This window comes from Corvus hawaiiensis, chromosome 15, assembly GCF_020740725.1.
Source record: "Corvus hawaiiensis isolate bCorHaw1 chromosome 15, bCorHaw1.pri.cur, whole genome shotgun sequence".
Lineage (NCBI taxonomy): Eukaryota > Metazoa > Chordata > Aves > Passeriformes > Corvidae > Corvus > Corvus hawaiiensis.
The window spans coordinates 18,521,608-18,545,653 of NC_063227.1; the positions used below are offsets into that span (position 1 = coordinate 18,521,608).

Consider the following 24,046-nt stretch of genomic DNA (forward strand, 5'->3'; position numbering starts at 1 on the left):
AGTTTGTCCTAAAATACAGTGTGCTTCCATCTGGTAGTATTCAAACTTCTTTTTTTTTTTTTTTTTTTTAATTAATACACATCCATTTTACTGTTGTGACCCAACAGAAAACACCAGCATTTCTCTCCAGTGCTGCACGGTATGTGACCCTCTTCGTTTACCATTTCTCTAAAATCTGAAGGAATATAAACGTCGGTCGAAGAGCAGCATCTTCTGGGAGCAAAGATACTGTTACAGCCAAGAGCTCCGTTAAGGATCACTGTTCTTCTTCCACCCTTCTCCACCTGAAGCTGAAGGACACCATTTCCTTTCTGAAATGATGGGAGCAACAATAATTGGGTTACTGCACTCAGAGTAGGAAGTGTCTGTGGAAGCCCTTCTCGGCCTGTCTTTCCCCCTGCTGTGCAGCGGTGACAAAGATTAGGATAAGTAGAAGCAAATACACATTCCCCTCTCGGAGGTGCCGAGAGCTGAACAAAGGGGCACAAAGCGAGTGGATTACAGGTGTCAGAGTTATTTTTGCAAAGAAAAAAAGAAGAGAGAAGCCACTTTCCCAGCACATCCGCTGCTGTGCTTGGCCTGTGGTTTGGCTTCTTTGTTGGTGATAAGGATCGCAACTCGAGAGATGGACCTGTCCCTGGACGGGAAGAAAGGAGAAGTTGCCCTTTGATGTAAGTTACTGGTTTAGATCTTATCACGCTTCCAAGTCAGAGGGCGGTAAGAGAAAGTCGCCGAAATTACTTCGTTCATGCAAGATCTTTCAGTAGCTAAAGTTTTGGGGAATCCTAAAGTCAACCCTAGTTGTTACTTTCTCCTACTGATACGGTCACGAAGTTTTTATTTTAAAACAAATGAAGACATCAGAGAATTTCTAGGATTTGACCTCCTGAGTATTGTTTGACAGCGTCACTCCTTTTAGCAAACTAAAATAAGGGGAAAACATCTAGGATATTAAAGAAAAGGTGCCCAAACCAAGGGGATTGTGATACTTCATAATAATAATTTTTAAAAGCGTAAAATTTTCTAGTAAAATCTGAATTAAAAATGCTCGAACCACAGGTAAATAGCGCAAGCACTATTTTGTTTTCTCCTTCATTTTTTAACTCTCTAAGAGGAAGGTTGGGCTGGGTTCGCAGGCAGCTGTGCACATCCTCAGCACAGTGTGTGCGCTCATCTTAGAAGCAGTCGAGGTGTAAGTCTGTCTTCGGGGCCAGTCATGCCTGCCTGACCCTGAGGTTTTTATCCGGTTTCCGGCACAGATCCGGCATCACAGTGCCAGACTGTGCTCAGAACCTCTGGGTATCTCTTTCCACCTCCGTTGTCCCACGGTTGTTCCTAACAGGTCTGTTCTTAACCTCTCCCTCTTAGCGAGTTTGATTCTGCCTCTAATCATCTCATAATAAGCCTTGCAAATTCCTGGAGCCCCCCTTAAGCACCTCGTAATGAGGTGATTTTTCTGATAATCCGTGAGAATCTTTAGAACTTCTTTTCCTTTCTCGTTTACAGAGTTTCTTGTTGAACCTCTGCACTTTACGCTTCAATTATTCCTTTAATCGCCCATCAATTAGTGTGGTAAGAGCCTTATCTTTGCTATTGTCCCCGTTAGCTTCTCGTTAGCTTTTGTCTATCGAGGAGTTTAACTTACGAGCTCCCTGTTTGTTTCCTTGCCCTTTGTATTGACTGGCTGTTGGCCACAGATCCTTGGGCAGATACAGGACTTCAAGTTTAACCTCTTTTTCACATAGAAAAGTGTAAAAGTCGGGCGAGGTGAGATACCCAGTAAGAAAAAAAACCCAGCTGATGTGTCCTAGAACAGCATTATCATCTACTGTGGTGGCGAAGCGTTTACTTGGAGACGTTTCCTTGTCCGCTCTCTGGCATCCGCTCTCATTTTCAATAGCTTCTCTGACTCGCCACACTTGCTAATCGTCCTGTGCTGATTAACAAGTGCAGAAGAGAAGGAAAATCTCTTCTGTGGCAGTGGATCTTGCCATGCCTACACAAAAGCTGCGTATGAAGAGTTCGTGGTTGAGAGCAGGGATGTGATACCCAGAGCAGCGCTTTATAGGCGGGCAGGGATCCCACCTCCGAGAGAGGAGAGCGTTTACACCGCACCTTTTCTCTTCTCTTTGGTATAAAGAGTGCGGATTCAAGCAGCAAGCCCCGAACTAGCTGCGCTGCCCCGAATGAGAGGAAATATTCCCCCTTCCGACGCTGGGTGGGGATGTTGGCCGCGGACCGGCGCGTTCCTCGGTCCGCCCCGGGTCTGCAGACACAGGAAGACAAAAAACCGAGTGAGCTGAGCTGCTCGGAGAGGAGTCGGAGCATTCGGAGGCTTCCAGATTGCCTCACCCCACGATTGCTGGCCCACACCGCTCTGCTTCGGACGCCACTGAAAAATGCTGGGAGCTGCGGAGGACGGTGGATGGCTTTTTTGGAGAGTGATGGCGTGTGGGAGACAGAGCAGAGTCAGCAAGAGGCAAGTGATCCTGTTTATTCTGTGCGTTTGCGTGTGTCAGAGCAGGGCTGAAACCCTCCGCTACTCTCTGCCGGAGGAAATGGGGAGGGACTCCTTTGTCGCCGATATTGCCAAGGACCTGGGGGTCCCTCTGAGCCAGCTTGCAGCTCGCAAGGCCCGCGTTGTATCCGAGGGGAACGAGCAGCTTTTCCTACTCAATCAAAACACCGGAGTCCTGACGGCAAAGGAATCGCTGGACCGAGAGGAGATCTGTCCGCAGAGCGATACCTGCACACTTGTCTTTAAGATATTCTTTGAAAATCCATTGCAGCTTATCCGAGGGGAGGTGGAAATTCGTGACGTAAATGACAATTCGCCCGTGTTCCCGGAGAAGGAGATGGTTTTAGAGATTCAGGAAACGACATCTCCTGGGTCCCGCTTTCCCTTGGAATGCGCCCAGGACAAGGACGTGGGCATTAACGGTTTGCAGAACTACAGCCTTGGGCCCAATCCTCATTTCTCCCTCGCTCTGGGAACAGGAAAAGATGGAGTAAAATACGTGGAACTTGTCCTACAGCGCCAGCTGGATCGTGAAGAGCAGGGAGAGCTGAATTTACTCCTCACCGCCATCGACGGGGGGTCCCCACCTAAGTCGGGCACGGCTCAGGTCCGGATCGTGGTGCTGGATGCCAATGACAACGTCCCTGTCTTCGAACGGGAGGTCTACGAGGTGAGCCTGGCTGAGAACAGCCCCCTGGAACAGCTGGTGGTCAGAGTCGCTGCCGCAGATCCCGATGAAGGGTCCAACGGGAAAGTGCGTTATGCGTTTACCCAGACATCGGAGCGATCCCGGCAACTCTTCCAGCTGAACCCGGCCACCGGGGAGATTCGAGTAGCGGGCAAGCTAGATTTCGAGGAAGCAAAAAACCACAAGATGGTGGTGAAAGCCACGGACGGCGGGGGGCTGTCCGCGCATTGCAAAGTGCAGGTGGAGGTCCTGGACGTGAATGACAACGCCCCGGAGATAGCGCTCACCTCCCTCACCGCCTCCATTCCCGAGGACGCCCCGCCACGCACCGTGGTGGCTCTGTTCAGTGTGCGGGACCAGGACTCCGGGGACAACGGCAGAACGGAGTGTTCCATCGACGGCGACTTACCATTCAGTGTCACCCCCACTTTTGATAATTACTACGAACTGAGAACAAACGCGGCTCTGGACAGGGAGAGGACAGCGGAGTATAACATCACCATCACAGCCACGGACTGGGGCAAGACGCGGCTGAGCTCTCGGGAAAGCATCTTCGTGCAGATATCGGATGTGAACGACAATCCCCCAGAGTTCACCCAGGAGGTTTACACCATGTCGGTCACGGAGAACAACAGCCCCATGCTCCGGATCGGCAGCATGAAGGCCACGGACGCCGACGCAGGAAAAAATGCGCGTGTGAACTACGCACTGGTGCGGCAGGAGGGCAAAGAGCAGCCCGAAGTGTCAGTCAACCCTGAAAATGGGGATGTTTATATCCTCCGCCCGCTGGACTACGAGAAGGTGCGCGCCTTCGAGGTGACAGTGCGCGCAGCCGACGGCGGCTCCCCGCCGCTCAGCGCCCAGGCCGTGCTACGCGTAGTCGTGCGGGACGAGAACGATAACGCGCCCGTGCTGCTGCACCCGGCCCCCGACAGCAGCGCGGCCGGAGAGCTGGTGCCGCGCTGGGCGCCCTCCGGCTACCTGGTGGCCAAGGTGGTGGCGGTGGACGCGGACGCGGGGCAGAACGCGTGGCTGTCCTACGAGCTGGCCAAGGCGACGGAGCCGGGGCTGTTCCGCATGGGGCTGCACAGCGGCGAGGTGCGCACGGCGCGGGCCGTGTCCGAGAGGGACGCGGCCCGGCAGAGGCTCATCGTGCTGGTGCGGGACCGCGGGCAGCCGCCGCGCTCCGCCACTGCCACCCTCACCGTCGCACTGGTGGACGGCTTCTCCGAAGCCCATTTACGGGTGAGCGAGGAGGCACCGGCCGCCGACCCCGACGAGCCGCTTACTCTTTACCTTATCGCCTCCCTCACCTGCGTGTCGGCGCTGTTCCTCGCCACCGCGGTGGCCGCCGTGGTAGTGAAGGTGCGGCGGGCCAGGCGGAGCGAGACGGAAACCTTGCCCACGTTCCCGACGACGGCCACGGAGAGCAACGCGGGCTCCCTGCCCCGCAGCTACGTGTACGACGTCTGCTTCGCCGCCGGGACTGTCAACAGCGAGTTCCGTTTCCTCAAGCCGCTCTTCCCCTGCTTCCCCGCCGGGCTGCCCCCCGGCCCGGGCGAACAGCGGAGCTCGGTGTGCTCGCAGGATGTGGCCAGCTTCGGGGGTGAAGGCGACTGGAATGCACAGGTGAGGGACTGACAGGGCTGAGGTGATCGGGCAGGCAGGGGGGAGGTGTGTCACATCCTGGCAGCAAGGACTATTGAAGTTGCAGAATTGCTAGTCCCTGGGGTGGGAGGAGATGAGAGGATAGAGGGGTTCTCAGAGCCGCTGGAGAGGCGTCCCAGGAGGATCTAGCAGGGCTCAGCTGCTCCCCAAATGCTGACTAACCGCGCCTCTCTGCATCATAGAAGGATAGAACATTTTGGGTTGGAATGGACCTTTAGAAACCATTAAGTCCAAACCCTCATGCAATGAGCAGGGATACCTTCAACTAGATCCGTTTGCTCAGAGCCCCATACAACCCGACCTTGGATATTTCCGGGGATGGGGCACCTACCACCTCTCTGGGCAGCTGCACCCACATCTCTGCTGAGTATTCGTGTTAGATCAACTCTTTGGTGTCATTTCAAAGGAGGGGAGGAGTTGGACCATGAGAAGGTGGAAAGTACAGGTAGAGATGTGTCCCCATAGTGGCTCCTGCGCACACACTGTGTAGAGCCCGTAGGGACCTGGAGCAGGAATGACACCATTCCTAGGGGTACATCCTCCCGGAGGTGGCAGTAACGGGAATGTAGTGGCCTGTCCAGCATCAGATGGGACTGCGGGAACAACTGTGCAAAGGGATGTCACCGACGATGTCCCCTGTCACCGACGATGTCCCCTGCACTGCTGTTAGGAGCTGGTGCTCGGTGCTGCCACGTGCCATTCACCAGGATGGTGGCACTGCTGAGCTCAAGCTGTCCTCAAGCTGGAGGCTACGGAGGTGGGGACCTCTGCCATTAAATTCCCTTATATTTTCGTGACTTGAGTGAATAGTACTGGCCAGAAAAGTGTGGTTATCAGAGTCGGTTACCTCTTAGTATGGGATTCTGTGGGAACCCCACGGAGAGTTTCCAAGGATCAATCTAGCACTTCATAGTAGGCTGGATTATGAACAATATGAGGCTGAAGAAACACAAACATCATCAGGGTCGGTTAATATCTTCGTATTTCATAACCACTGATGACTTGGACTCACTTTACTGCAGGTTGTCAGAACCACAGTAGCCTCAGGGAAGACAAGGACCTTTCTTGATACACCAACATTAAACCACATTTACAGTTTGTGAGAAAGTGGTTTCTGTTTGGGGCTCTTACTATTTTGAATTAGTCCTTCAGGCTCATAAAAGTTTTTCTATAGTACCTTTGTGGAGGATGGTTTCTCTATTTAGGTGTTCTCCACTCAGGTCAGAGACCCACCAAGTCTTACCTTCTCCTTGGCTCTCGGTAGAGAGGAGCGGTGTGACACAGGCAGTGCTGTAAGACACGCCCTCCAAGCTTCCCGGTGATGTCTGCTTTCCTTCAACACTCCAATGACAACCGCTCTCTGTTCTTTGCAGGGCAGTGCTCCCCTCTCTGAAGATATGGGGCCCAGAGCTGCAGATGCAGTTTGCCCTGCAAACAGGGAGCTGGAGCTAAATGTCAGTTCCCATCAAAACCCTTGGCTCGCCCATCAATAAGTGAAGAGAAAGACAAGTTTGTCTGTCCTCACAGGGAAAAGGGAACAAAGAGACCAAACGCCTACCTAAAAGGTACCAGGGAGAAGAAGGCTTCTCTGTGAGAGTACTTTCCCTTTGAGCAGTACTTTATTCATGTAGGTATTTTGTAATTGTGCTGTGGATGGAGGAGGATAACCGTGTTGCATGTTGATTACATAATAATGTATGATTGTGAGAGTGCTACTGCTTCTACATACTACGGGAAATACTGAAGACTGGCAGAAGATCTTTAACTGTTTGTTACGCTGCCTTCTCTGTGGGGCTTCTTTTCGTGGTTTGTTTCTTTCTTTTTATGGAGAGAGCTTTGTAATAATATCTGAATTTTCTGCCATGTGTTTAACATCAGGTGAAACAGATATTAAGCAAAATTAACTGGTGCTTACAAAGGAATTTCTTACATAATAAGCAGAAGCTGTTTACATTTGTAACTGCTGACATTGGCACACTTGGCATATTTGACCAGGAGTTTATAGGTTCTCCTTATTGTAAAGAGTGGGCTTTGAGCAATGTATTCTTTCTTCCTTTTTTTCCCCCCATAAAGTTGAAATTACCATTTCGCAATTGTTAAAAGTTAAGATAATTAAAAGTATTGTTTGTGGTTTTACAGGAAAATAGATAAAACCGTTTGCAATTAACTGTAGAATATAGGGTGTCAAGAAGCTTTCTGTTTTCTCTTTCTTTCATCAATCGATATTAATCTATAAAGTAATGTGATATTTCCTGTCGTTGAAACATTTTAAAGAGCAGAATGCGTGATGACAGAAAACAATAAAACCTACTTGGAACTCCCTCGGGTGAGTGTGTTGTCTCGAGGTCATTTGCTACAGTCATCGCCGAGGAAATAACCAACCCAAGAGCAGGATTTCGGCAATAATCCGTGCATCTGGAGTGGATTTTAAGCAGGGGAAATCGGAACGACCTGGGAAATAGGACGGTCTCAGATGTCGGAGCAAGGCGGAGGGGCGTTTTCTGAGTCGAGCTGAGGTCTAAAAGATGCTGCCTCCAGCCCATTCCTGAAGGCTCCCAGCAGGAGAGGTCGTGAACTGGGGGAAAACAGCTGCCGTGGTTCGAGACCAGCTCACCTGGGTCCTGGATAACAATACGCTGCTGTTTTAGCTAAACAGCCGGAAAGTAATTTATTCAAAGCGTTCGCACTGGGGGGGAAGGGAGAGGGAACCAAAACAAAAGGAACAACCCAGCTTTAAATAAATCTCGTTTTGAAGTAGAAGGCAAACAGAGGCACTGCTCATTCAGCCGGTGGCCACACTTTGAATACGGCTGTATGGACAGTTAAATCTCTATGGTTTGACCTCGGAAGAGAGAAATCGAGCCGGTAATCTCTGCTTTCCAGGCTTTGCGGTGGGAAAGCTTCGAATCCTTCTACAGATCGGCCGCCTGGTGCCGCTGCTGACCGCGGAAGCTCCGCGCAGCTCCCAGCTCCGCCGCCCCCGCGATTCGGGCGGGCGGGGCTGCACCATCTCGGGCTGCTCCGTTCGGGGGTCTGCAGGCTGTATCGGCGGCTCCCTCCAGCTCACAGGAGAGGAGATCGGGTCGCTGGAAGGGAATGAAGCTGATGAAGAGCGAGGAGCCGCTCCCGGGGCGAGCGGTGGCTCTGATCCTTCTCCTCTGCGTCCTGGGGATGAGAGCAGAACCCGCTCGGTACTCTGTGCCCGAAGAGGCGGAGAAAGGCTCTTTTGTGGCGAATATCGCTAAAGATTTGGGACTGACCAGTGAGGAATTATTGGCTCGTCAGGCTCGACTCGTTCCTGAAGGAGAAAAGCAGTATCTTCAGCTTAACCAGCACACCGGGGATTTGGTGGTGAGAGAGCAAATGGACCGGGAGGAGCTGTGTGGACAGAGCGAGCCCTGCTTGGTGCGTTTCGAGGTGCTGCTGGAGAGCCCACTGCAATCCTTCCGAGCTGAGGTAAGACTCACCGACATAAATGATCATGCTCCTGTGTTCCTAAATAAAGAGATAGTTTTAAAGATCCCGGAACTGACAATGCCTGGGACTCGGTATTTGTTGGAAAGCGCTCACGATCCAGATGTGGGGAACAATAGTCTTCAGCATTATAGTATCAGCTCGAACAAGTATTTCCTTGTGTATACCCGGCGGCGGAGTGACGGCAGGAGGTATGCCGAGCTGGTGTTGGATCGAGCCCTGGACCGGGAGCAGCAGGCAGAACTTGCTTTCAGCATCACGGCTGTGGATGGTGGGACTCCACCGCGGTCTGGCACAGCCTTAATCCGCGTGGTAGTCCTGGATATAAATGACAACATCCCGGTATTTACCCAGAGTCTGTATAAAGTCTCCATAATGGAAAATAGCTCACAGGATGCCATAGTGGTGGTAGTGTCTGCTAGTGATTTAGACTTAGGCACAAACGGGGAAATAGTCTATTCCATAGTTCAAAATTCAGAGGAAAATTTCGAAACGTTTAAAATAAACCCAGAGACAGGTCAGATTCGACTCAAAAAGCCTTTGGATTATGAAGAAACAAAGCTGTACGAGGTAGATGTCCAGGCCACAGATGGAGGGGGCCTGTCCACGCATTGCAAGGTGGAGGTGCAGGTGAAGGACGTGAACGATAATGCCCCCGAGGTGATCATCACCTCGTTCACCAGCACCCTCTCCGAAGCCGCCCCTCTGAACACCGTGGTGGCCCTCTTCAATGTGCGGGACCGAGATTCGGGGGACAATGGCAGGACGACCTGCGAGCTGACAGGGGAGCAACCCTTCAGGATCACGCTGCTGGCAGCCGACGCGTACGCGCTGGTGACATCAGAGACACTGGACCGGGAGCAGGTGGAGGAATACAACGTGACAGTGCGAGCCCGCGACGAGGGCTCCCCCGCCCTCTCGGTGTCCAAGACCCTGTTCGTTCGGCTCTTGGATGTGAACGACAATGCACCCACCTTCACCCAGTCCATTTACACCATGGGGATGAGCGAAAACGAGCCCGCGGGGAGGAGCCTGGGCCGCCTCAGTGCCACGGACCTTGACGCGGGAGAAAACGCCCGCGTGAGATACGCGCTAGTGCTGCCACCAACAGGCACCCTCGCCGCGGCATCATTTGTGTCAGTGGACGCGGAGAGTGGAACCGTCCGGAGTTTGCGCCCGCTGGACTACGAGAAGGTGCGCGCCTTCGAGGTGACAGTGCGCGCAGCCGACGGCGGCTCCCCGCCGCTCAGCGCCCAGGCCGTGCTACGCGTAGTCGTGCGGGACGAGAACGATAACGCGCCCGTGCTGCTGCACCCGGCCCCCGACAGCAGCGCGGCCGGAGAGCTGGTGCCGCGCTGGGCGCCCTCCGGCTACCTGGTGGCCAAGGTGGTGGCGGTGGACGCGGACGCGGGGCAGAACGCGTGGCTGTCCTACGAGCTGGTCAAGGCGACGGAGCCGGGGCTGTTCCGCGTGGGGCTGCACAGCGGCGAGGTGCGCACGGCGCGGGCCGTGTCCGAGAGGGACGCGGCCCGGCAGAGGCTCATCGTGCTGGTGCGGGACCGCGGGCAGCCGCCGCGCTCCGCCACTGCCACCCTCGCCGTGGCACTGGTGGACGATTTCTCCGATGCCTTCCACCAGCTTGGCCACGATCCTGCAAGCGGAGAGCAGCCGCAGGTGGCCGAGGAGGAAATGCTCACCACTTACCTCATTGCCTCCCTGTGCTGCATCTCGTCCCTTTTTCTCTTGTCCGTCCTCGTCTTGACGGCGAACACGCTCTGCAAAGCTCGTGTCCGGGCAGAACTTTCTCCACCCTCCCCCAGTTGCTACGCTGACGGAGACTTCGCCAGCGACGGCGTGGGCGTGGGCGGCACGGGCACTCTGTCGCCGGCTTACCGCTACGAAATGTGTCTGACCAGCGGCTCGGGAAGTAGCGAATTCCGGTTCCTGAGGCCCGTCCTGCCCAGCCCGCATAGCAATGCTGAGGCGGGGCTGGACAAGGACGAGGAGCCGCTATACCACTCGCAGACCGCCTGCGACAGGGAAGCCCAACCGGGGAGCGCAGCCACTCCTTTCAGCTGCCAGACTGGCCAGTAGGCGTGCGCGTCCACGCCTGAGTCGTGCTGGGATCCACCTCCCTTCCCCGTCTTCAACCTGAGATTTCCCAGTAGCTGTAGTGCCGTTCCCTGCTGTTTTTAGGTGTACTGTCCCTGCGGGGGCTCCAGGCCGCTTTCTCCTGCCGGGGAAGGCGGCTCAGTCCCTCCGAGTTCAGCCTCCGTTTCATGCTGCCCTGGAAAACTCATGGTTCCGCTCTTGCCGCCGAGCTTCTCGAAGGGCTCATACTCGCCTCTCTCTAGACGAGAACGCGCTCCTGACCGCGGGTTAGTGCCAGAGAGCGGCGAGGACGGACGCGGAGCGGCTGCCGGGGATGCTCTGATGAGAGAACTCCACGCAGGGCTACTGCCGATCCTGCCCAGCACTTCTCTCTCGGGAGGATGGGAGCGCCTTCTACCGCAAGAGCCCCCGCGTGTGCGCGCGGATCCGCGGGCCGGGGCGAGCGGCAGCGCGGGCTGCGGGCGGCGGCGGGCGCAGTCCCAGCGCGCACCGCTGGGTGGTGCTCTCGGCCAAGGCGGCGCCGAGCGGCTGCGGCAGCGGAGGCGGCCGAGCCCGGACCAGCCCAGCCCAGCCCAGCGCAGCCCAGCGCAGCTCAGCCCAGACCAGCGCAGCCTGGCTCAGAACAGCTCAGAACAGCTCAGACCAGCACAGCTCAGCCCAGCGGAGCCGGGAGAAGGTGAGAGCGGCTGCGGCGGCGAGCGCTGCCCCGTATCACCCGCTGCCGGGACACCGCGGCTGCGTTCCGAGCCGCCGGCGGAATCGGAGCCAGCGACGGAAGGCGCCCGCCCCCCACTTCGCCGCTTTCCGCCGGGAATCGCCCGGGAGATCCCCGAGACCGAGGCCGCCGCCGCCGCCGCGCCATGGCGATCGCAAGGCAAGTGCTTTGTCTGTGTGCTTTCCTGTCCGTGCCGCACGCTCGCGCCGAGCCCATCCGCTACTCCGTAGCCGAGGAGGCGGAAAGCGGCTCCCTGGTTGGCAACCTGGCGGAGGACGCGGGGCTCACGCCGGAGCAGCTCTCGGCTCGCCGCGCCCGCCTGGTCTCGGAGGACGGGCGGCAGCATTTTCGCTTAGACCGCGCCTCCGGCCGCCTCGTCGTGGCGGGGAGGCTGGACCGGGAGGAGCTGTGCGGCCACTCCGGCACCTGCATGCTCCCCTTCGAGCTGCTGCTCGCCAACCCCCTGCAGTTCTTTCGGGTCGAGGTGGCTCTAGAAGACATCAATGACCATTCACCCGTTTTCCCCGAGGAACAAGTCATCTTTAGGATTCCCGAAACAAGCGACCGGGGTTCGCGTTTCCCTCTGGAGGGTGCTCGGGATCTCGATATTGGCAGCAATAATATCCAGACATATAGCATCTCTCCCGAGAACGGGTACTTTAGTGTCTCCTTTGGCAGTCGGAGTGAAGATGACAAATATATTGAACTTGTTTTGGAAAAGCCACTAGACAGAGAGGAACAGGCAGAGATGGGTTTCAGTCTCATTGCTGTGGACGGTGGCTCTCCTCCCAAAAGTGGGACCACCCAAGTGAAAATTGTCATTCTAGATGTAAATGACAATGCTCCCATCTTCACACAAGAGTTGTACATTGGACAGGTATTAGAGAACATGCCAGAAGGCTCTGTGGTTCTGAGTGTGCTGGCAACAGATCCGGATGCCGGAGTTAATGGGGACATTTCCTATCAACTCAGACAGGCAGTGGGCCAGAGCAACTCAGCGTTTGTGATTGATCCCATAACCGGTGAAATTAAACTCATAAAACCTCTGGACTTCGAGGATTCAGAGCATCATGAATTCCGTGTGAGGGCCACAGATGGTGGGGGACTCTCAGCAATCTGCAAAGTGTTGGTGGAGGTGGTGGATGTGAATGACAATGCCCCAGAGCTGGTGGTCAGTTCCTTCAGCAGTCCCCTCCCCGAGAACACAGCGCCTGGCACGGTGGTTGCCCTCTTTACGGTCAGGGACCAGGATTCTGGTGCCAACGGGAAGATCTCCTGTGCTCTCGAGGATCAGCTCTTCTTCTCCCTGCGGCCAGCCTATAAGAATTACTATGAGGTGGTGACAGTGAGCGCGCTGGACCGCGAGGAGACGGCTCAGTACATCCTGACTGTCACAGCAGCAGATGCGGGGTCACCTCCCCTCACTACCACGCAGACCTTCAGCGTGGACATCTCGGATGTCAATGACAATGCCCCTGTGTTCAACCAGACGTCATACACCATGTATGTGCGTGAGAACAACGTCCCCACGGTGTTTGTTGGAGCCGTCAGTGCTGCAGATGCTGACGTGGGGCTCAATGCCAAGGTGACCTATTCCCTGGCCCCAGCCGAACCGGCAGAGCGGCCTTCCTGCTCCTGCATCTCTGTGAACTCCGAGAACGGACACGTCTTCGTGCTGCGGCCCCTGGACTACGAGCAGTTGAGGCAGACCGAGGTCACAGTCAGTGCCTCTGACGCGGGGTCTCCTCCCCTCAGAGCCAACGTCACCCTCCGCCTTGTCGTGCTGGACGAGAATGACAATGCCCCGCTCGTGCTCTACCCAGCCCAGGACAGCAGCCCACCGTCCAGTGAGCTGGTGCCCGTGTCGGCTGAGGCGGGCTACCTCGTCACCAAAGTGGTGGCCGTGGATGCCGACTCCGGACAGAACTCGTGGCTCTCGTACCACCTGCTGAGGGCCAGCGACCCCGGGCTGTTTACGGTGAGTGCCCAAAGCGGGGAGGTGCGTCTGAGGAGGCCGGTGACAGAGAGAGACACCGTGAAGCAGAAGCTCGTTGTCCTGGTGAGAGACAACGGGAAGCCCCCACTGTCAGCCACCGCAGCTCTGAGCGCACTCGTGCTCAAGGACTTCTCAGACGTGCGCCTCCCGCCCAGCAGTGCGGCCACAGAGGATGAGGGCGGCTCCCTGACCACCTATTTAATCATTTCCTTGGTCTTTGTCTCACTCCTCTTCCTCATCTCCACCGCCGTCTTTGTCGCTCGCAAGGTGTGCAAGAGACAGGAGCTGAAGGCTGGCCATGTGCTTTATGGTGCCGACAACTTGCAGAGCGGCCTGGCCGATGCAGCCGCTGCAGGGACCCTGCCCCACGCCTATTGCTACGAGATCAGCCTCACAACGGGCTCGGGCAACAGCGAGTTCAAATTCCTCAAGCCCATCCTCCCCAGCCTGCCACCACAGCACAGCGCCGTGGGCCAGGGCCCTGATGATGAACAGGATTTCCCCTGTGTCCCTGTGAGCACAGAGGACATGGCACCAGACAACCCTGGGACTCTCTCTGCAGGACACTTCAACACTCTTTCCTTTAAGTAGCACAGGGTCTGCACATCTGGATGCTTCATGGCTCATGGGAAGAAGGATCCAGGCTGCAGCCTGTGGCAACGGTTCCTCTAGAGTAAACCCGTGTTTCCAATTGGCATAACCAACTTCCTACAAATTCTAAGTGAGAATAAAAGTTGTCTCCGACTCAAAAAAAAAAAAAAAAAAAAAAAAAAAGAAATTATAATCACCTGAGGTTCCTTCATTTAGTCAGTAGTGTGTTTCACCTGGTAGAGGCATTTCTGATAAGCTGTAAGGATGTGGTTAGCACTCTCATCTAAGTAGTTATGTCTCTTGTTGTCTGACAGGGCAGTGGATATTTTTGTTTTGCGCTGTAACACGAGGTCACAGTTGGCCAAACAAATCATATCCTCACTAAAATGCAAGAAGGCTTTTTCCCAGCTCTGGAAAGTGAGGAAGCTGTGAGTACCGAGTCACAATGTCGTGTGAGCACTAGGCCCTTTGTTCTCTGGGTTCTGGATGTCCCTGTCTGAGACATGTGAGCTCTGTGTGCTTGCTTTCTTGTCACTATGTTTGTCCATGCAGACCTTGTATGTCTGCATATGCTTCAGTCGTGCTGCCTGGTGAAGCAGAGAGACTCTCCCATCCGGCCATTGCAGCAGAGGTAATTCAAGCTCTGTGGGCAGGAAGGAGATTTTGAGCCTTTGAGTACAACTGTCTCACCTTCTCTAGCTCGAAGTAGAGCAGCAAAATGCACAACAAAATTTTCCTTTAGCGAACAAGAGTAGTTTGGGTGTTCTGTACCTTGGGATTACCTTGCAAGTACAGCAGCACAGACAGTGTTGGGGTAGACTGAACGGAGTTGTGAAAACATATTCATTGTCATTGAGTGCATTGCATAAAAATTCCACAAGTCCTTAAAAGACAATTTTCGGAACATAAAATCAAGCAGAACTTGAAAAAAGGACATTGAGTTTGGTCTCCTCATTGTTGTTCCTGAATCCAGAAGCTTCTTGATGGGAGTAGAAACCTGTCCCTGTGTGATTTTCAGGGTTTGTGTAAGAACAATTGCAGTCCCGTTTTTGCCTTTTTTCCTTCTACTCTCTGAAGGGTATTTGAGCATTATCTTGCCTGTTCCTCTACAGCAGGACTGCCACCCCATCTATAATAACTGGTTGTTTGAATGATGTCCGTGATGCATGAAATATTCAGAAAGCCTTCCTCCCGCTGTGTTGTGCTGAAGTTACACAGTTTAACACTGTAAGCTTGGATAGCCCTGAGTTTAGAAATTGAAAAAAACGTGTAAGACTGAAATAAAGAGAACATCTTCACTCTTTTTGTGGAGACAGAAGTCTTTGTAGGGTTATTCTCTTTGGGAAAGCTCCTTCCAGGTTTTTCGAAATTCTACGGGGTTTTTTTTTTTTCTGACTGTGTCCCTTGACTGAAGCAAAGTTGGAAGGGCAGAGTAGCTGAGTACGGAGATGAAGCGCGCAGGGTCTTCAGTGGCATTACCATTCAGTGCTATTTCCATCGCCCGATCGGTGCGCTGCTTCTCCTGCTGAGGGATGAGGCTCAGTGGTTCCGGGCTCAGTCTCGGCTTCCCGCTGCCCTGGGAAAGGCCGCGTTCCAATCTGGCCACCGGGTGTCTCGGAATGCTTGGAGCCGCGGGCCGGGGCGAGCGGCAGCGCGGGCTGCGGGCGGCGGCGGGCGCAGTCCCAGCGCGCACCGCTGGGTGGTGCTCTCGGCCAAGGCGGCGCCGAGCGGCTGCGGCAGCGGAGGCGGCCGAGCCCGGACCAGCCCAGCCCAGCCCAGCCCAGCCCAGCCCAGCCCAGCCCAGCGCAGCGCAGCCGAGCTCAGCTCAGAACAGCTCAGAACAGCTCAGAACAGCCCAGCACAGCCCAGCGGAGCCGGGAGAAGGTGAGAGCGGCTGCGGCGGCGAGCGCTGCCCCGTATCACCCGCTGCCGGGACACCGCGGCTGCGTTCCGAGCCGCCGGCGGAATCGGAGCCAGCGACGGAAGGCGCCCGCCCCCCACTTCGCCGCTTTCCGCCGGGAATCGCCCGGGAGATCCCCGAGACCGAGGCCGCCGCCGCCGCCGCGCCATGGCGATCGCAAGGCAAGTGCTTTGTCTGTGTGCTTTCCTGTCCGTGCCGCACGCTCGCGCCGAGCCCATCCGCTACTCCGTAGCCGAGGAGGCGGAAAGCGGCTCCCTGGTTGGCAACCTGGCGGAGGACGCGGGGCTCACGCCGGAGCAGCTCTCGGCTCGCCGCGCCCGCCTGGTCTCGGAGGACGGGCGGCAGCATTTTCGCTTAGACCGCGCCTCCGGCCGCCTCGTCGTGGCGGGGAGGCTGGACCGGGAGGAGCTGTGCGGCCACTCCGGCACCTGCATGCTCCCCTTCGAGCTGCTGCTCGCCAACCCCCTGCAGTTCTTTCGGGTCGAGGTGGCTCTGGAAGACATCAATGACCATTCACCCGTCTTTCCCGAGGAACGAATCACTTTTAAGATTCTGGAGACGAGCGAGCCAGGTTCTCGTTTCCCTCTGGAGGGTGCTCGGGACCTTGATATTGGCAGCAACACAGTCCAGGCATACAGTATCTCTCCTGAGAACGAGTATTTTAATGTCTCCTATGGCAGCCACAGCGAGAATGACAAAAGTGTGGAGCTTTTTTTGGAAAAGTCACTAGACAGAGAGGAGGAGGCAGAGATGAGTTTCAATCTCATTGCTGTGGACCGTGGCTCTCCTCCCAGGAGTGGGACCACAGAAGTCCACATTATTGTTGTAGATGTAAATGACAACTCTCCTGTCTTCACGCAGAAAATCTATGTTGGGCAGGTTTTGGAAAATTCACCAGAGGGCTCTGTGGTTCTGAGAGTGGTGGCAACAGATCGGGATATAGGCGTTAACGGGGACATCTCCTATCAGTTCAGCCAAGCAGTGAGTCAGACCGACAACTCGTTCACAATTGACTCTATGAGTGGTGAAATTAAACTCACAAAGCCTCTGGACTTTGAGGCGGCAGAGACTCACGAGCTCAGTGTGAGGGCCACAGATGGAGGGGGACTCTCAGCAATCTGCAAAGTGTTGGTGGAGGTGGTGGATGTGAATGACAATGCCCCGGAGCTGGTGGTCAGTTCCTTCAGCAGTCCCCTCCCCGAGAACACAGCGCCCGGCACGGTGGTTGCCCTCTTTACGGTCAGGGACCGGGATTCTGGTGCCAACGGGAAGATCTCCTGTGCCCTCGAGGATCAGCTCTTCTTCTCCCTGCGGCCAGCCTATAAGAATTACTATGAGGTGGTGACAGTGAGCGCGCTGGACCGCGAGGAGACGGCTCAGTACATCCTGACTGTCACAGCAGCAGATGCGGGGTCCCCTCCCCTCACTACCACGCAGACCTTCAGCGTGGACATCTCGGATGTCAATGACAATGCCCCTGTGTTCAACCAGACGTCATACACCATGTATGTGCGTGAGAACAACGTCCCCACAGTGTTTGTTGGAGCCGTCAGTGCTGCAGATGCTGACGTGGGGCTCAATGCCAAGGTGACCTATTCCCTGGCCCCAGCCGAACCGGCAGAGCGGCCTTCCTGCTCCTGCATCTCTGTGAACTCCGAGAACGGACACGTCTTTGTGCTGCGGCCCCTGGACTACGAGCAGTTGAGGCAGACCGAGGTCACAGTCAGTGCCTCTGACGCGGGGTCTCCTCCCCTCAGAGCCAACGTCACCCTCCGCCTTGTCGTGCTGGACGAGAATGACAATGCCCCGCTCGTGCTCTACCCAGCCCAGGACAGCAGCCCACCGTCCAGTGAGCTGGTGCCCGTGTCGGCTGAGGCGGGCTACCTCGTCACCAAAGTGGTGGCCGTGGATGCCGACTCGGGACAGAACTCGTGGCTCTCGTACCACCTGCTGAGGGCCAGCGACCCCGGGCTGTTTACGGTGAGTGCCCAAAGCGGGGAGGTGCGTCTGAGGAGGCCGGTGACAGAGAGAGACACCGTGAAGCAGAAGCTCGTTGTCCTGGTGAGAGACAACGGGAAGCCCCCGCTGTCAGCCACCGCAGCTCTGAGCGCACTCGTGCTCAAGGACTTCTCAGACGTGCGCCTCCCGCACAGCAGTGCGGCCACAGAGGATGAGGGTGGCTCCCTGACCACCTATTTAATCATTTCCTTGGTCTTTGTCTCACTCCTCTTCCTCATCTCCACCGCTGTCTTTGTCGCTCGCAAGGTGTGCAAGAGACAGGAGCTGAAGGCTGGCCATGTGCTTTATGGTGCCGACAACTTGCAGAGCGGCCTGGCCGATGCAGCCGCTGCAGGGACCCTGCCCCACGCCTATTGCTACGAGATCAGCCTCACAACGGGCTCGGGCAACAGCGAGTTCAAATTCCTCAAGCCCATCCTCCCCAGCCTGCCACCACAGCACAGCGCCGTGGGCCAGGGCCCTGATGATGAACAGGATTTCCCCTGTGTCCCTGTGAGCACAGAGGACATGGCACCAGACAACCCTGGGACTCTCTCTGCAGGACACTTCAACCCTCTTTCCTTTAAGTAGCACAGGGTCTGCACATCTGGATGCTTCATGGCTCATGGGAGGAGGGGATCCAGGCTGCAGCCTGTGGCAACGATTCCTCCAGAGCAAACCTGTCTTTCCAATTGGCATAACCAATTTCCCTCAAATTCTTAGTCAGATTAAAAGTCGTCTCCTAATCGAAAACCACAAAGAAGCAAATAAAAGACAGTCAGATTCTCTCCCTCAGGCAATCATATATTTCACCTGTGTTACAGCTGTTTCTGATAGGCTTTAAGAATGGGGTTAGCACTCCAGCCTATGCTCTTGTCTCTCTTCCTGTCAGACCAGACCATGAACCTCTTACTCATTGCTAGAACACAATGGCACAGTTGGGAAGACAAATCTCACTCTTGCTGAAACGGCTCAAAGCCTTTTTCGCAGCTCAGAAAAGCCAGGTAGTTCTGAATACTGGGTCCCAACATTCTGCTAGCACAGGGCTTTTTCTTTCTGCAGTTCTGAATGTCTCTATCTGAGGTTTGTGGGCTGTGTGTGTTACACTTTCCTCTCAGTATGTCTGTCTGTTCAGCCATTGTGTGCCTGCAGATGTTTCACTAGTGCTGCCCAGAGAAACAGGAGTTGCTCCCACCCAGCCTTTGCAATGCAGGCGGTTCCAGCTCTGTAGAGTAGAAGGCTATTTTGGCCGTATGGGTATAGGGATGTCATCTTCATCAAGGCAGAGAGGAGAAGGAAAATGCACAAGAAAATCTTCCTTTGGCCTATGTGTGGGTTTGGTGTTCTGTCTCCCTCAGGTTGTCTTGGAAATACAGCAGCATTAGGTTAGATGTGTTAGGGTAGGCTGTAACTGTAGAGATTTGTGAACACGTGTTCATTGTCTTTGGGTGAATGAAAATGCCACATGTCCATCAGGGATAATTTTGGGAAGTTAGAATCAAGAAGAACTTGGAAAAAGGACTTTGAGGTTTGTTTCCTCATTCTTGTTTCTGCAATCAGTGGCTTCTTGTTCACAGTAGAAAGCTGTCCCTACAGGATTTTCTCCATGTGTGTTAGAGCATGAGCATTCCCATTTTTGCCCTTTCTCCTCCTCTCTGACCTGTACTGAGCATTGTTTCCCGGTTCCTCCACAGCAGGACTGCCACCCCATATATATAACTGGTATATAATATATAACAACTGGTTGTTTGAATGATGTCCGTGATGCATGGAATATTCAGAAAGCCTCCCTCCCGCTGTGTTGTGCTGAAGTTCCACAGTTTAACACTGTAAGCTTGGATAGCCCTGAGTTTAGAAATTGAAAAAATGTGTAAGACTGAAATAAAGAGAACATCCTCACTCTTTTTGTGGACACAGAAGTCTTTGTAGAGTTATTCTCTTTGGGAAAGCTCTGTGGAGGTTTTTCGAAATTCTACGTCTTTTTTTTTTCTCACTGCGTCCCTTGACTGAAGCAAAGTTGGAAGGGCAGAGTAGCTGAGTAAGGAGATGAAGCGCGCAGGGTCTTCAGTGGCATTACCATTCAGTGCTATTTCCATCGCCCGATCGGTGCGCTGCTTCTCCTGCTGAGGGATGAGGCTCAGTGGTTCCGGGCTCAGTCTCGGCTTCCCGCTGCCCTGGGAAAGGCCGCGTTCCAATCTGGCCACCGGGTGTCTCGGAATGCTTGGAGCCGCGGGCCGGGGCGAGCGGCAGCGCGGGCTGCGGGCGGCGGCGGGCGCAGTCCCAGCGCGCACCGCTGGGTGGTGCTCTCGGCCAAGGCGGCGCCGAGCGGCTGCGGCAGCGGAGGCGGCCGAGCCCGGACCAGCCCAGCCCAGCCCAGCCCAGCCCAGCGCAGCGCAGCCCGGCTCAGAACAGCTCAGAACAGCTCAGAACAGCTCAGACCAGCACAGCTCAGCCCAGCGGAGCCGGGAGAAGGTGAGAGCGGCTGCGGCGGCGAGCGCTGCCCCGTATCACCCGCTGCCGGGACACCGCGGCTGCGTTCCGGGCCGCCGGCGGAATCGGAGCCAGCGACGGAAGGCGCCCGCCCCCCACTTCGCCGCTTTCCGCCGGGAATCGCCCGGGAGATCCCCGAGACCGAGGCCGCCGCCGCGCCATGGCGATCGCAAGGCAAGTGCTTTGTCTGTGTGCTTTCCTGTCCGTGCCGCACGCTCGCGCCGAGCCCATCCGCTACTCCGTAGCCGAGGAGGCGGAAAGCGGCTCCCTGGTTGGCAACCTGGCGGAGGACGCGGGGCTCACGCCGGAGCAGCTCTCGGCTCGCCGCGCCCGCCTGGTCTCGGAGGACGGGCGGCAGCATTTTCGCTTAGACCGCGCCTCCGGCCGCCTCGTCGTGGCGGGGAGGCTGGACCGGGAGGAGCTGTGCGGCCACTCCGGCACCTGCATGCTCCCCTTCGAGCTGCTGCTCGCCAACCCCCTGCAGTTCTTTCGGGTCGAGGTGGCTCTAGAAGACATCAATGACCATTCACCCGTTTTCCCCGAGGAACAAGTCATCTTTAGGATTCCCGAAACAAGCGACCGGGGTTCGCGTTTCCCTCTGGAGGGTGCTCGGGATCTCGATATTGGCAGCAATAATATCCAGACATACAGCATCTCTCCCGAGAACGGGTACTTTAGTGTCTCCTTTGGCAGTCGGAGTGAAGATGACAAATATATTGAACTTGTTTTGGAAAAGCCACTAGACAGAGAGGAACAGGCAGAGATGGATTTCAGTCTCATTGCTGTGGACGGTGGCTCTCCTCCCAAAAGTGGGACCACCCAAGTGAAAATTGTCATTCTAGATGTAAATGACAATGCTCCCATCTTCACACAAGAGTTGTACATTGGACAGGTATTAGAGAACATGCCAGAAGGCTCTGTGGTTCTGAGTGTGCTGGCAACAGATCCGGATGCCGGAGTTAATGGGGACATTTCCTATCAACTCAGACAGGCAGTGGGCCAGAGCAACTCAGCGTTTGTGATTGATCCCATAACCGGTGAAATTAAACTCATAAAACCTCTGGACTTCGAGGATTCAGAGCATCATGAATTCCGTGTGAGGGCCACAGATGGTGGGGGACTCTCAGCAATCTGCAAAGTGTTGGTGGAGGTGGTGGATGTGAATGACAATGCCCCAGAGCTGGTGGTCAGTTCCTTCAGCAGTCCCCTCCCCGAGAACACAGCGCCTGGCACGGTGGTTGCCCTCTTTACGGTCAGGGACCAGGATTCTGGTGCCAACGGGAAGATCTCCTGTGCTCTCGAGGATCAGCTCTTCTTCTCCCTGCGGCCAGCCTTTAAGAATTACTATGAGGTGGTGACAGTGAGCGCGCTGGACCGCGAGGAGACGGCTCAGTACATCCTGACTGTCACAGCAGCAGATGCGGGGTCCCCTCCCCTCACTACCACGCAGACCTTCAGCGTGGACATCTCGGATGTCAATGACAATGCCCCTGTGTTCAACCAGACGTCATACACCATGTATGTGCGTGAGAACAACGTCCCCACGGTGTTTGTTGGAGCCATCAGTGCTGCAGATGCTGACGTGGGGCTCAATGCCAAGGTGACCTATTCCCTGGCCCCAGTCGAACCGGCAGAGCGGCCTTCCTGCTCCTGCATCTCTGTGAACTCCGAGAACGGACACGTCTTCGTGCTGCGGCCCCTGGACTACGAGCAGTTGAGGCAGACCGAGGTCACAGTCAGTGCCTCTGACGCGGGGTCTCCTCCCCTCAGAGCCAACGTCACCCTCCGCCTTGTCGTGCTGGACGAGAATGACAATGCCCCGCTCGTGCTCTACCCAGCCCAGGACAGCAGCCCACCGTCCAGTGAGCTGGTGCCCGTGTCGGCTGAGGCGGGCTACCTCGTCACCAAAGTGGTGGCCGTGGATGCCGACTCGGGACAGAACTCGTGGCTCTCGTACCACCTGCTGAGGGCCAGCGACCCCGGGCTGTTTACGGTGAGTGCCCAAAGCGGGGAGGTGCGTCTGAGGAGGCCGGTGACAGAGAGAGACACCGTGAAGCAGAAGCTCGTTGTCCTGGTGAGAGACAACGGGAAGCCCCCGCTGTCAGCCACCGCAGCTCTGAGCGCACTCGTGCTCAAGGACTTCTCAGACGTGCGCCTCCCGCACAGCAGTGCGGCCACAGAGGATGAGGGCGGCTCCCTGACCACCTATTTAATCATTTCCTTGGTCTTTGTCTCACTCCTCTTCCTCATCTCCACCGCCGTCTTTGTCGCTCGCAAGGTGTGCAAGAGACAGGAGCTGAAGGCTGGCCATGTGCTTTATGGTGCCGACAACTTGCAGAGCGGCCTGGCCGATGCAGCCGCTGCAGGGACCCTGCCCCACGCCTATTGCTACGAGATCAGCCTCACAACGGGCTCGGGCAACAGCGAGTTCAAATTCCTCAAGCCCATCCTCCCCAGCCTGCCACCACAGCACAGCGCCGTGGGCCAGGGCCCTGATGATGAACAGGATTTCCCCTGTGTCCCTGTGAGCACAGAGGACATGGCACCAGACAACCCTGGGACTCTCTCTGCAGGACACTTCAACACTCTTTCCTTTAAGTAGCACAGGGTCTGCACATCTGGATGCTTCATGGCTCATGGGAAGAAGGATCCAGGCTGCAGCCTGTGGCAACGGTTCCTCTAGAGTAAACCCGTGTTTCCAATTGGCATAACCAACTTCCTACAAATTCTAAGTGAGAATAAAAGTTGTCTCCGACTCAAAAAAAAAAAAAAAAAAAAAAAAAAAAAGAAATTATAATCACCTGAGGTTCCTTCATTTAGTCAGTAGTGTGTTTCACCTGGTAGAGGCATTTCTGATAAGCTGTAAGGATGTGGTTAGCACTCCCATCTAAGTAGTTATGTCTCTTGTTGTCTGACAGGGCAGTGGATATTTTTGTTTTGCGCTGTAACACGAGGTCACAGTTGGCCAAACAAATCATATCCTCACTAAAATGCAAGAAGGCTTTTTCCCAGCTCTGGAAAGTGAGGAAGCTGTGAGTACCGAGTCACAATGTTGTGTGAGCACTAGGCCCTTTGTTCTCTGGGTTCTGGATGTCCCTGTCTGAGACATGTGAGCTCTGTGTGCTTGCTTTCTTGTCACTATGTTTGTCCATGCAGACCTTGTATGTCTGCATATGCTTCAGTCGTGCTGCCTGGTGAAGCAGAGAGACTCTCCCATCCGGCCATTGCAGCAGAGGTAATTCAAGCTCTGTGGGCAGGAAGGAGATTTTGACCTTTTGAGTACAACTGTCTCACCTTCTCTAGCTCAAAGTAGAGCAGCAAAATTCACAACAAAATTTTCCTTTAGCGAACAAGAGTAGTTTGGGTGTTCTGTACCTTGGGATTACCTTGCAAGTACAGCAGCACAGACAGTGTTGGGGTAGACTGAACGGAGTTGTGAAAACATATTCATTGTCATTGAGTGCATTGCATAAAAATTCCACAAGTCCTTAAAAGACAATTTTCGGAACATAAAATCAAGCAGAACTTGAAAAAAGGACATTGAGTTTGGTCTCCTCATTGTTGTTCCTGAATCCAGAAGCTTCTTGATGGGAGTAGAAACCTGTCCCTGTGTGATTTTCAGGGTTTGTGTAAGAACAATTGCAGTCCCGTTTTTGCCTTTTTTCCTTCTACTCTCTGAAGGGTATTTGAGCATTATCTTGCCTGTTCCTCTACAGCAGGACTGCCACCCCATCTATAATAACTGGTTGTTTGAATGATGTCCGTGATGCATGAAATATTCAGAAAGCCTTCCTCCCGCTGTGTTGTGCTGAAGTTACACAGTTTAACACTGTAAGCTTGGATAGCCCTGAGTTTAGAAATTGAAAAAAACGTGT

At 55.0% G+C, this 24,046-nt stretch overlaps 5 protein-coding genes across 5 annotated transcripts; all 5 read left to right on the top strand.

The window, feature by feature from the left end:
• Window positions 1-1,301: 1,301 nt before the first annotated feature.
• Window positions 1,302-7,201, top strand: LOC125333566 (protocadherin beta-16-like). The gene is made up of 2 exons (XM_048319520.1): window positions 1,302-4,835; window positions 6,248-7,201. Exons 1-2 carry the CDS (start codon window positions 2,400-2,402, stop codon window positions 6,365-6,367), a joined length of 2,556 nt encoding a protein of 851 aa, XP_048175477.1. The 5' UTR covers window positions 1,302-2,399; the 3' UTR covers window positions 6,368-7,201.
• Window positions 7,202-7,269: 68 nt separating this feature from the next.
• LOC125333567 (protocadherin beta-16-like) lies at window positions 7,270-10,449 on the top strand. The gene has a single exon (XM_048319521.1). The coding sequence runs from the start codon at window positions 7,971-7,973 to the stop codon at window positions 10,440-10,442; it is 2,472 nt and encodes an 823-aa protein (XP_048175478.1). The 5' UTR covers window positions 7,270-7,970; the 3' UTR covers window positions 10,443-10,449.
• A 646-nt stretch (window positions 10,450-11,095) lies between these two features.
• Window positions 11,096-14,014, top strand: LOC125333569 (protocadherin beta-15-like). Its single transcript, XM_048319524.1, has one exon. It carries the CDS (start codon window positions 11,321-11,323, stop codon window positions 13,760-13,762), a length of 2,442 nt encoding a protein of 813 aa, XP_048175481.1. The 5' UTR covers window positions 11,096-11,320; the 3' UTR covers window positions 13,763-14,014.
• A 1,640-nt stretch (window positions 14,015-15,654) lies between these two features.
• LOC125333572 (protocadherin beta-15-like) lies at window positions 15,655-23,209 on the top strand. Its single transcript, XM_048319527.1, has 2 exons — window positions 15,655-15,819; window positions 20,318-23,209. Exon 2 carries the CDS (start codon window positions 20,332-20,334, stop codon window positions 22,771-22,773), a length of 2,442 nt encoding a protein of 813 aa, XP_048175484.1. The 5' UTR covers window positions 15,655-15,819; window positions 20,318-20,331; the 3' UTR covers window positions 22,774-23,209.
• On the top strand, window positions 15,813-19,600 carry LOC125333568 (protocadherin beta-15-like). Its single transcript, XM_048319523.1, has one exon. The coding sequence runs from the start codon at window positions 15,831-15,833 to the stop codon at window positions 18,270-18,272; it is 2,442 nt and encodes an 813-aa protein (XP_048175480.1). The 5' UTR covers window positions 15,813-15,830; the 3' UTR covers window positions 18,273-19,600.
• Window positions 23,210-24,046: the final 837 nt, after the last annotated feature.